Source organism: Colossoma macropomum, unplaced genomic scaffold (genome assembly GCF_904425465.1).
Source record: "Colossoma macropomum unplaced genomic scaffold, Colossoma_macropomum, whole genome shotgun sequence".
Classification (NCBI taxonomy): domain Eukaryota; kingdom Metazoa; phylum Chordata; class Actinopteri; order Characiformes; family Serrasalmidae; genus Colossoma; species Colossoma macropomum.
This window is the reverse complement of record NW_023494792.1, coordinates 8,804,915-8,818,287: the sequence shown is the minus strand read 5'-3', so window position 1 is coordinate 8,818,287 and position 13,373 is coordinate 8,804,915. Positions and strand designations below refer to the sequence as shown.

The 13,373-nt window shown below is 38.8% G+C and overlaps 1 protein-coding gene across 4 annotated transcripts in view; it reads right to left on the bottom strand.

The window, feature by feature from the left end:
- Positions 1-13,373, bottom strand: part of mob2a (MOB kinase activator 2a) — a 50,894-nt gene that overhangs the window by 9,137 nt on the left and 28,384 nt on the right. Inside the window, exon 1 of one of the 4 annotated variants that reach the window (XM_036575825.1) lies at positions 2,990-3,133. The exons of the other annotated variants lie outside the window; for them this stretch is intronic. Coding sequence (XP_036431718.1) covers positions 2,990-3,063 — 74 coding nt within the window. The 5' untranslated portion in view covers positions 3,064-3,133. Of the gene's footprint in view, positions 1-2,989; positions 3,134-13,373 lie in introns of those variants that run through there. 4 annotated transcript variants of the gene reach the window in all.

Genomic DNA, 13,373 nt, shown 5'->3' with positions numbered 1-13,373 from the left:
CAAAGAACATGTGCAAAGAAACGATACTACATGAGGCTGTAGTATCATAGCTGATCTTTATCTTCTCTCTGGATGTACAGAAGCTGTGGCTGGTTTTGCTCTTTGGTCAAAGCTTTCTGGCCTGAACTCAGCCTACAATACCTTTTATGGCGAAGAAATGTGGAAGTTACCAGGAGCACACACAGATTTGTGAGCAAGTATGTGTGTATAAGGAGGAACCCAAGTAAGCAAGCAAGCAAGCAAGCAAACAAAAGGGCTGCTGGCAGTGAGAAGTTTTCTTTCTCCTAAAATAAGTTAGCTAATGCCTTTAGAATTTGCCCTGTCCATGTAAATCACAAAAAGAAATTCATCCTGGAAAATTACACACACAAAAAAACTGGAAACGGCTAAATAAAACAATGTGTCACAAGAACCCGTTGTTGGTTTTTGGAGGAACAAGTTGTTCTTTCCTCACTGAAAACTAATCTAATTTGGGGTAAATTCAGTGTACATGGAACATGGAACATGTTCATGCATACTTACCAGAGGTATTTTTCCTACCAGCATATTTAGCTGTGTGTGTGTGTGTATGTGTATTGGTACGCATACGCCTGAGCTGTTTAAGGGAATGAAGGAAGAGCATTCTTGCTTGTTTTTATGGAAGCCTCTACAAAATGTGACTAGAGGTATTTTGTCTATGCATCTCCGGCATTAAAAGCAGTTTGGTTTCAAGGCACAATAACTTGTTTGGTTCAAACACCCGGGAACGTTACTATCTAAACTTGCGCAAGCAAAGCTGAACAATGCTCTGCTCTGGCTCAAACAGAACGGAGGTGATCCAGGAAGGAACTTCACTGGCACCATATGGATGGCATTACCTTAAGCAATTCCAGCAGACACATTTTAAAATTCCAGCAAAGAAGTTGCATTCGGAGCTGCTAGAGGCCAAAATCTAAAGTGTTTAAATGTTTAACACTGCATGATAAGCGTTCATTAAAAATGAACGAATGGTTCTGAAGGGAATTTTTAGCAGGTCTAACAGTCTCCCTATCCAGAGGTTAAGTTATATTAATCAAATCAAGCACTTTATGCAAAAGGTTAAGACTCCCAGCAGAGTCCTGAATATTAAAGCCAGTTCTCACAATTTGCACACAGCTCACAGCTCAATTTAAACAGTGACAAAAGAAGAGATAGCAGGCTTTGATAAGCACACTAAACGTACACACTCACTGGTCAGGATGTTTTCAGCTCCACGTGCCCTTGGAAATCACTCCTAAATGTGACACGACAAAAAAATCTACAATGTTTTTTGAGCAACATTAATGGGATCAATGCGTGGTATAGTGTAGTGGGTAACACCTCTGCCTTCTACACTGTAGATTGGGGTTCAATCCCCCACTTGGACAAACCGCCTGCACTATACCAATAAGAGTCCTTGGGCAAGACTCCTAACACTACCTTTGCCTACCTGTGTAAAATGATCAAACTGTAAGTCGCGCTGGATAAGAGCGTCTGCCAAATGCAATACATGTACATGCAATGCAGGAAATGGCAGGCGAAAATTGCCAACAAGAAGGTAATAAGATATTATTAACAATAATCGCCACCAGGGAAACTGCAGGAACTGTATACATTTCATATTAAAGAGCTTTTAATGCCACTGAGCTTAAGCTGCACAGATCTTCTCCAGCTAAGCTTCTGAATGGCAAGTCAAAGGGCATTTACAGAAGCTGTTAAACCTCCACTTAACATTCAGACAAGTTACCTGCAGGTGATTTTCTCACACCTGTGGTTCAAATCAAATCTGAAAAAAATCTATTTCTATGTTTTGCTGTACGTGAAGAAAATGCACATAACGTGGTGGATACATTGAGAACAAAAGGAGATGCAGACAAGAGGTCAGTAAAGGCCTGTTTAACACAGAATCAACACCAAGGGGACGGTACAAGAGCCCATCAGCATTACAACAGCTTTGTGGACGAAGAACTGAAGATAAAGCCCTCACAAAGTCTCTCCCCCCGACTATGCACCATCAAGAGACACATTTGTGTGAACACCCAAAATACGAGACAAGGTGAAAGTGTGATTTTATTACCTCAATAAAGGGGGCAAGTGAACTGGTAGTTGGGTAACTTGATGGCTACCAACGTCACAAACTAAACAAAATCAACTTCTAATGAAAAGGAATATTCACTGGTCCCTAATTAGTACAAGTTTACTGTGATCTGAGTTTGTTTCATCTCCCTCATGCCTAAGAGAGATTCACCTATTGTCTCTCACTATATGACAACTGCACTCAAAAGTGCACATCATACGTTTACTATGCACTAAACGTCGAGATCTTTAACGCATCAGGTTCTTGCATTTTACCCTTGTGAAAAAAATGAATATATCAAAAAGAATAGGGCAAGTTGCAAGTTGTAAAACCCCAGCTTTCTCTTGCTGGCGCACTACTAGCCGCAGTGAAAGGGAGTTGGGTGAGAGCTCCGCAAACGTTGCAGAGAAGAATGATTTACAGCGGTAGGAGCGCAACTTCAAAACAGTGTGATGATCTGGAGACTAAACCCATGTATGTGCGCCATGTTGAAGACGCATGCGTGGCAGTGCGAGGACACGGAGCCTCAAACAGCGCAAACATGAGGTTCCTGGGGCAAAAAGAAACACCAAAACCGAGCATGTAAATAGAGAAAACACGGCTTTCGAACAACACGCTGCCAGTTTACTTAAAAGAGATGCTCCTGCAACACAGACAATCAGCTTCTCTGAGGACTAAAGAACCAATAACGTGGCGGTGGATAAAAACAGTTGAAACCTGATGAAACGTCTCTGCACATCAAACACCATCGTCATTCTGACGGACACAGCAGCGAACCAACTACAAAACTTCTCGCACGAATTTCCTTCATGCGAAGCTCCGATAAACTCGCATGTAAACTATTTGTTAGCGTGCTGATCTCATCCATGGTGGGTTAGACAAAGTAACGAAGTGAACGGAGCGAAGCTGGTTTACCTTAAAACTTTGCCCACAGCCTGAAGGACCATTTTGCAACTCAGTCCGCTTTTGGAGGTTTTCTGAGAGTGCATATCCAAAGTGCTCCAATCACATGGACCTGCAGTCCACAGCGCTCCTCCTGACTTGTGCTCACTGAGCAACAACTACAGCGGGACAAAACTTTGGAACTGCTGATGCAACGCCCACTGCAAGGGAACCAATCAGAAGACGCAGGGGGCGGGGTTTTGAATGCGTACCATGCAGGTTGGTGTTCCGAGTCTTTCTCCAGTAAATACACTACTGCAGTGCAATAGAAAAGAGGAATGTTTTGTACAACTGTGGCACTATGACATATCTTATTTTTTTTTTATATATATATATATATATATATATATATATATATACACACATACACACACACACACACACACACACACACACACATTTATACCACAGGACGGAATGGAATAAACAACAAAGACACTACTGTAGCAAAAATATTGCAGAGGAGTCTGGACACAAGTGAAAAAGGATGAACTGATAGTGGTACAGTCCTTGTTATGGAAGAAAGCTTAAATATGTTCCTCTTTAAGTTCTGCTCACGTTCAATAAGAGACTTCTTAAGAAATGACATTCAGTTTAAGATGGAAAGTAACACTGAGATGGACAGAAAAAGCCAGAGCTATTTCTCAGTAAAGGGAGGTGTAAGAGCACTTATAAACCAAAAATCAACCTTGATTGAATGAAGTTTTGCTGTTCCCATTGATTCTACTATAATACTGAAGCAAGGGACTGAAAATATGTATCCCACTCAAATTTACCTATAGGACTCCAGTAGCTCCTAATGACTTTCACTTAATGATTTGTTCATTAATCATTAAGCTGTTCTGAACTGAAGGCATCAAAATGCCATGTGGTCATAGATAAAAGTTCTTAAGTTGATGATAAAAGGCCTCTGAATCTAGCAGACAGCAGATTTAACCAGCGCTTCTGAACTGGCTCTCGGTGAAGTACTCATAGGAGCCATAACTCGTGAGCATGTCGAGACAACTGAAACAACATTCCGGCTCATGACACTGAACCTTGCCTGAAGCCTAACTACACTCAGATTCTTGTCAAAGCCAATGAAGAAACATGTCCTTACTTGACTCCGATGAGCACAGTCAAAGTGAAAAAGAAAGAAAAGCTTAAATATTAAACAAAACATTAAAGAGAAAAAGAAAAGAAGGCTTCAACATTACAACAAAACATTTAGGGGGTCGATGAAGGAGAAAAGCATGTGATCAGGCAGACGTCAACATCTGAACATAACACAGATGAACAAAAGAAGAGAAAGAGAAGGAAAAGGAGTGTTGCTCCTGCTAAAGATAGTTGTGTAACTGTGGGTCTGGCCTTTCTCAGCAAGAGCAAATTCAGACCACATAAACAGGAGTCATGTAAAGCCATACAGACCACAGATTACACAATTAACATATAAGAACAAGGTGAGAAGGTGAGGATGAAACAGGAAGAAAGAATTCTGAGTAATGGTTGGCTTATCAGGAGGGAGGAAGCTGATAAAGACTACGCTACATGTCGTTTCACAGTCTTAAATAAAAAAGAATCAATATGAAAGGAAAACTTACTTGAGACATAGAAATTTAATGCTGAATATAAGCCTTTATACAACAGTTGGTTCCAAAAACAAAATCTTCACAATAACTTTCCGCTGAGCATCAGTTGCTAAGTACTGGCCTGCTTTGCGCTGTGGTTAACCGTTACCATGTTTCTACTTTAGCAGACTTTTACATAAGATACATTAGAGAACTTCTAATAATATATATTGACCTGCAGTCTGTTTGGTCAGATTCTGCAGAAGAGTTTGACATCAGGACTACATCAAATTCCAAACCAGTCATTACTCCTGGGCAAGATTTTGGTCGGCAGCTGTGATGGTTGAATAACTAAAAAACTGAAATTAGAAAGGAACAGAAACAGAATATACTTCAGCAAATAAGATGAGCTGTAAAAATACTGGAACAAAATATCATTCAGGTTAATATGGCAAGTTTTGAAAAAGATGAGCTGAACCTGATACTGCAGCAGTTTTATGGCTCTGTCACACAAAAGGCTACTTTTCTGTAAAGTACTGTCAATATTAAAGCATATTTGATAGAATATTTGGATCTTCTTTGTTTAACTTTAATTTACAGACCTGTTGTATAAAAGCAAAAGAACACTTGAGGTCATATGTTATCATGAATAATGTCACAGCTGTGACAATCTATGATACTCGCCTTCGGCTCATGCCTGCAACCGTGTCAGAGCCATGATGTTATTCACAAAAATCACACCCTCTCATGTTCTATTGCTTAGGTAAAACTGAGTACGACAAAAGAAGCAAATATCAGATGGTTTGAATACCACAGTTTATATCTTTCCATTACATCCATGATGACAAATATCCTTATTTTTAAAGACGTCACTTATCAAACTGGCCTTGGTGCAACGGGCAGGGCAGAATTCTGACATATCAAAATAAAAATCATGTTACTTTTCAAAGAACAGAAGAGTCACACAAGATAACAGGACAGTGTTTGAAATGTAACGTCACTTTGGGTAAAAAATAGACAACAATTTCAGAAATCCTAAACACTTTCAACAAAAGGACTGAATTCTTCCTTCACTCTGACATCACTGGAAACTCATGCAATGACTAGCAGAGTCAGAATAGAACATGTGTTCTTCCTCTAATGTGTATTCATCACCTGATTAAAGCAGCATTCCAGCAACATTTCTCATGTCTTGTAACTTGTTTCCTACATTTCATAAATTTAAGACTTTGATTGTCCAAAATATGTTTCCCACAAAGAAACTCTCAGATCCTTTATTTTTTAGAACACCAAGTATTGGTGAGAGAAAACAGGATAAAATGTAAATGTCATTCCATAACCAAAGCTGTCTTTCATAGTAAAAGAACGTTGTCATTTCAGTAGATAGCCAGACTGTCTGTGAAGTACAGAGCCTCACGTTATGTGTGAACAGAAACTCACTGTTGACTAGTTAAACAACAGGAAGGAAAAAAAACAAAATACTATCTACCAGTGATGTCAGCTAAAAGTGAGCAATGATTAAAACTCAGCATGAGCTAAGGGAACAAGCCAACTGTTCAAGTGAGCCACTGAGATCAGTGGACTAGACAAGCAAATCAACTATTTCAACTTTTATTATTATTATTATTATTATTATTATTATTAAATTACTCCCAAGGCACACAAGTTATTTTAATTACTCATAGAATGACCAACATATGAGTGTTACAAATAAAAAAGTAAATGTTAAATGTAACTGACCACTGCTCATCTAGTTGCTTTTAAACTAGGCTTTCAATATGTCCAATTGTGACAAAGTTGAAATTTTTAATATCAAAATTACAAGTGCACAGCCATAATAGGAAATATGAAACACCCAAGTCTACACATTCACTCACAGTAAGTTATGCCTGTATTATCAACAGCAATGGTATTCTGAAAGCAAAAACATCAGTACTAGTTTAATCTGAAATGTAGTTTCTCAAAGCGCAATCCAACTAAGTGCAAACAAAATGCTTTTACACTGACACATCCCAAACTACGCTGGACTACTCATCTGGTTAAACTGGTTGGGTGGGAAAGTCAACGAATTTGAAAGCATGAAAAGTTCATCGTATAATTTTACTCTACGAAGCCATGAAGATGGGCAACAAAGAAAGAAACAAGACATTCAACTACAAACATCCCTCAATATGCCGATCACATGCTGTGCACTGCTATTCAAAAGTTTGGAATCACTCATCACGTTAATAGTTTTCATAACTCATACAGTGTAGACTGAAATATTATCAGCTAGACACCACAATATTTTACGATGTTTCATTCAATATTTCAAGTTATATGGGAATTTTAAAACCTATTAAACATACATTTTAATGACATTTCTAGTAATGTGTTGATATCTGCTGTAAGACTTGCTCACTTCTTTTCAAATACAAGACATTCTAGATATTCATTTTTATAAAGTTCATTGAAAGAAAGCTTGTTTTACAGCTTTCTCAGATTATCTACAGGTCTCATTCTGGACACATCCAAAATTAGGGCTGAACACTTTTCAGGTAAATATGTTGATTTTCTGACCATTATTGAGAGACGTTTATTTAAATCACAATTATTTTCAGGTTCAGGCCTATTTTTGTGGCCAAGAAGACCAGCATATCCACTTTTTCTGGCTTCGGGCCTGAGCACTGAGTGTAGTGTGCCTGACGGCTAGTTAGTTGTGGGTGTTTTATCATGTATACATCATGTGGGTGTTTAGTTGCCTCTGACAGGTCTAACTCATCTACAGGCAGTTCACAAGCTCTGTGTAGATAGGCCAAATTTAATATTATATATGTACCTGCAACAAAATTGGTTTTATTTTACTGAAAAAAGTGAGTCCACACTTTTGAATGGTAGGGTATATACACAGTCGTATGCAACAGACTGGGCACCCCTAGTCAAATTGCATGTTTTGTTTATGTGAAAATGAAAATAAAAACAAAAATAAAAAGTGAAAATAAAGAAAACATCTTCTAGAGAACACTTCTGCACTTTTTAATGCACAAATACTGTTTATTTGCTGAATTAAACATATTGGTGACAAAAAACTAACACCTATCGTGGCCTGTGCAAAAGTTTTGGTACATTTTATATTTATGCTTTATTTTGTTCCAGTATGTTAAACTCAGCAAATAAACAAATTGTACACTAAAATTAGGAGAAAATGCCATATATAAGTTTGTCCCTGTAGAGGATGTGTAAACTTATTTTCAAAATCAACATGCAATGTGATCAGGGTTGCTCAAACTTTTGCTTATGACTGTATATACTTTTTTTTTTTGACCAAAATTATGGTGTTTCATGTCCAATCTTCCACATGTAAAAAGGTTTCTTCTTGTTGCAATAGTATTTGTTTACTTAAAGGTCAAAAGTACATAGTCAGCATGTGACAAGGAGTGGGTCACTAAGGTCGGATATGATTTTAGCTGAGAGCTCCATGACTGACTTGTCGTACATGTAGGAAACTCAATACCACACTGCTCTGACTTATTCAGTCAGGAGACATCAGCTCAAAAAAACAAAAAGTAATGCAAAAGAACAAATCATCAAGGTCAATATTCTACAAGGGTTCACTCCATCATCGATATCAGTCATCTTCTCTGCACACATTTTTTTTTTGTTCCACTTGGGTGTAAAATATAATGAAACTTCCTTGGGGTTGATAAGAGAGGTCTATATAATGCTACAGTGTATTGAATCTCTGAAGAAACAAACTGTAATTTCTCCTTCTCTGCCTTGCTGTCCTGGAGGTCTGCTGGAAGGCAGCCATGGTAAAACCAGCCCTATATATCTCCCTGCATTCCAGGAGGGGTAGGCCTGCAGGCACCGACACGCTCTGCTGCCTGCTAACAAAACACAGGCACACATGCATACACACACACGACAAAAAGAAAGCCAGGGAGAAGAGGATGGATTCGTGGAAGAGCACGCTTCAGCTACAAGTACTGGGTGTTCAACGTTACTCAACGTCTTGTACGAGCTTGTTACAGATTTAATCTTGCAAGTAAGCAGTACTATGGGTTTTTAAAAACAAGTCTGATCAAGGTGAGCCTGAACCGTTTCATATTTTAAGACTTGTGTCAACAATTCAGCGCTTTCAACTAGAGGGTGAGTTTTCTTGGCAGTAATCAGAATGATGGTTTTCATTGAAAAGCCTGAGGACATATATGTGTGTGTGTGTGTGTGTGTGTGTGTGTGTGTGTGTGTGTGTGTGTGTGCGCGCACGCACGCACGCACGCACATTCATTAAGCTGTACAACACTTCAACAACTAAGAAAGAAAAAGAAAAAAATTTTCACAGGGCCGTGCCATGCTCTCCTTGCATTCCTGAGGTTGAAGGCTGCTTGTGTGGTGTAGGGCTGCACCTGGAGGGCGAAGAAATCTCCACCAACCACCAGTAGCCTCCTCTACAACACCTGCTCCAGGGGCAGGAGCACACAAGTTACTGGTTTAACAATGATTTGAGGACAGCTCTTCCAACGGCAAAAGAGGATTTGGAAAGGAGACAGTGGCTTTCAGAGAACAAAAACAGCACCTCCTGCCAAGAGCAATGGGCTGAAGGCCAGTGACCACTTGTATGAAACAAAACTTAAGGCTAAAATTTGATTTATCCATCCCTTTAACTTACTAAAGGGCCCATATCTCAGATATCTGAATTTACTTCACTTTATTTTTTTTGTAAAGTAAACATTGTTAAAGTTGGACTGCTTTTTGAAAAGCTGCAATAAAGGACAGCCAATCAGAACAGAGCTCATTTACATATATGTCTTAATTGCATAGTAACAAAAATAGTTTAAGGGATAAAGAAAGGTTGGAAAATGGTCATGTACAAATGAATGATGACTGTTTTGATACATAAATTAACACAAATTTCATAAGTGGACCTTATGGGGGGGGAAATACAACAGGGTATGGATATGGGTTTTTTTTAACATAAAATCACTTTACAGAAATACTTCAGCAGAGAGTATAAAAAAAAAAACCTTAATTGCAAAGTCATTTTATGACCGTAAAGTCCATTTCTTAAAATTTTCATGGCTGCAAAAAAAACACACCACTGTACAAATACTCAAGTGTAACCCTTATCTTACTTGAGCAGTTTAAATGCAATGCATTTCAGTATTAATATTAATCATATTTTAGGTAAATTTAGCATTTAAGCATGCAACTTAAAATAAGGCCACATATGCAATTCCAAATCAAACACCTGGACATAAATATGCTACTTCTGTTCTGTCTGTTCTATGTTTCAGCCTAAGGCAGAAGACTTTCAGGGTTTTTTTCAGAAGACATTCAGGTCTAATCACTCCACCTCTATCACCCTGCAGCAATAAACAACGAACATTAAACATTATATAACCAATCGCAAGCCACTTGATTTCACACTCTGAACAGCTACATGCCAGGGAACTGGACCGGTACTGAATGAGCAGGAAAGGAGTTCCGCTGTAGTCAAACAGGCATCGAACATGCATCACTGAAAGGAAGTGAATGAAAGCCTCATCAGGGTCCTGAAAAAGGCCCATGAAAAAGGCGCCAAAGGCAAGCTCAACTGTCCAGACATACATGAAAGAAACCCATTATCCTGACTGGATGGTGCTCAAGCATGAAGCAGCACTGCAGACTAAGCACTAACATGAGAGATCTCTCACTCACCTACATACATGCACACAAACAGAACCATGACGTGGTGGATTTATTCCACACAACATGAGGTTTTATACAGCAGATGTAGAAGAAACACCAAGACATTGTTTCAGTAGTAATATTTCTTAATTTAATACAGTTCTGAATCTGCTTTGTAGGTAAAACTCAGATCAAGAGCACCTCCCATAGGTGAGAGATAGAATATGACAAAGTTCAACAGCACAAGATGCCTGCTGCCACCAAGTGGCTGGCCACGGAAAAACAGACAGACAACTACAACAAGAGTAAAAACGTTCAAAGAAAGATTAAGAATCAACATTTTCTTGCATAACAGCATGAAATACAATTCATCACTTAATATTTACTACAATATTGGTCTTTCTAATAGTGATACTGTCAAAAAAAAAACAATAAAACATCACTGAATGTTTTCTAAATCTGTAAAAATACGGAGCGATTCTCCTCAAACATCTTACATGAGTTTGTGTACATGTTTAATAAACTGAAGTATTCTCATAATCAAAAACCAGTTGAAGTCATGCAGGCCAGGCTTTAACAATGTCACATTCATGATATGCTGACATGGCTGTAATATATTACACGGCATATTGCAATTGCTATGTACAGATATCTAATTGCAATGCAGTGCTTTGCTCCAAAGTGCATAACTTTGATTTTAAAGCAAATGCTCCATAACGTACATTATTATACTAAGTATCATTAAGTCTCTGAGGTGTTCACTGAGTTAGCCATGGCTAATATATCCCACGTTTACAGTACACAAAGGCACTGGCTAAACAGTCTGAAGCTTTGCGTTCCATTAGGTGAGAGGGTGCATGATAAGAAGATCTGTGTGCTGTAAACACAAGTATTCATAACACAAAGGCCATAAGCAGCTCCCTCCACAGACTCCTCCACAGGAAGGACAGAGAAGAGCTGTGTATTCACAAGACCTAGAGACACAGCTAAACCACACAGCACAGTATGCCAAATATATATAGACAAGAGAGAGAGGGTGAGAAAAAAGAGAAAGAGCACAAGAAAGTGGTGTACACTCTTAAAAATAAAGTTGCCAAAAAGAGTTCTGTGGCATCACTTTGAAAGAACACACACTTTTGGTTCCCTAAAGAAGCTTTCAACGCACGGTTGTTTAAAGAACTACTTTAATAAAAGATGTGTGAGCATGAAGAATCTCAACATAACGTAAAGCTTCTATACCAATTAAAACCACTTAGGAAACTTTAAGATCAGAGAGATGGGGTTGCAAAAAGCTTAAGAACCCCTGGCCTAAAACATTATAAAGATGCCACATGTGCTCTGTCCTCTATAAAACCCTGAACCACATCTTCAGTGGTACGGCCCAGTTCCCTCCACCTCAGGGTGGAGTGGTGATTTTTGCACAATGCTGGCACTGAGCTGACTACATGAGAGATAACAGCTTGATTACTGACAGCTGGCTTGCCACAAACAAAATGAGAATATTCTGTTTAAAAGTATTGGCACACTCAGCTTCTTACGTCTAAGATTAAAACTTCACAGCTGGCACAAATTAGTGCTGTGCAGCACTGGTAATTTCTAAATATATCATGGAATCATGGTGTCAGATGATATTTATTTTTTGTTTATTACAGTAATGTGCAAAAGTTGTATACACCTGAGAAAATCAGATTTAAAAAAGCGATGTAATTGGGCATTAACTGGCTTTCTGAGTACTGGTACTCTAAGTTAAAAGAATGTCTTTGTACTTCTGAAACAGACTGGTTTGATTGTTCATTTCTACTCTCTTACACAAAACTGTGTATGTTAACCAGGCAGACCCAAATCTCCAGAAAGGAAACTATTTTGTTCAATTTTTATATTTTTGTGTACTGGTATGAACAATATATCACCCAACACTAGCATGGACACTACAGGCCTTCCCTTAGCATGTCTTATCGCTGGAGATTTAAGCCACTTGTCAACAATAGCTGGATAATGACAAAGCTTAGCAAAGACTGATTGCATTATATCAAACTGAGTCAACAACTAACGTACCACAGGTGTCTGCAATTTAGCAGTCATTTCCAAACAGAAACTGTAGGCAAGCATGTGAAAAACAAGGACAACTTCAGCTTGTTACTAAGACACTTGTGGCCTCTTGTGCCACAAAGAAAATGACATGAAGAACACAAGGTGCATCACTGGTAGGCAGTGTCAGAAGCAAGGCTTAAGATTGGCTGCTGAATCCACAAGAGCAGCCCAGCAGCTCAGGTGAGGCTTGTGGAAAGTGTGCGTTAACCATCTGTAAGCAGCTTACAGAGCCACTGGGAGAGATAGGGCTTGTGAAAACACCCAGCTTCATCAGCCAGTGTCTCTGCAGTAGCGCTGCAGGCTCCCTGGGGTTGCAAGGGCCAAAACAACAGCACATCACGCTATGCTCCTCATCCCTAGCGATGCTGAGCCAACAGTAACAACCTGCACCACCAGCTACGAGGAGATTAAAACAAAAAATGAGAAATGTTTTGATAATAAGGGGGGTTTAGTTCTCATAACTCTCTCACCTCTAAGGGTGCTTTCATTGTCTTTTTGGTGTTGACAGACTGAAGCTGAGAGTGTACTGAAAAATGTTTAACTTCTGTGGTCAAACAATGCTATTACTTTAGATGGAGTAATAATGATTAAATGCAGCTGGTATTGCTCACACACAGATGCACATTGTCACATTTTTGTATCATGCATTGTTACAGCCCTAGTTAAAATTAACACTGGCTTTTCCTATACAGACCTGGATTTTGTTGCCCAAAAGGTAAACTTGCTCCTATTGCTCAAGTTAACTACCTAGAATCTAGGGCTGTGCAATTATTCATATTTTAATAGATCATTCTCACACTTGTTAAAGTGTAAGTGTAAATACTAGCGTTAAATGACTTCTGGTCACGTTGTAAACAGTGGCTGAGACTCCTGTCCTGAATCACTGCAGCATTCCTAAACGCACCAATATTTCAAACATCATTACCAGAGTTTCCACTCAATCTAGTTGAAAAATACTGAACTTCAGCAGAAAAGCTTTGCTTGTTGCGTCACTTTTTACAAGGTAACCAAGCAAAAAGAAGGTAGATAAAACTACAGTGTGAACATGGGACAAAAAATGCACAGCTTGAAGA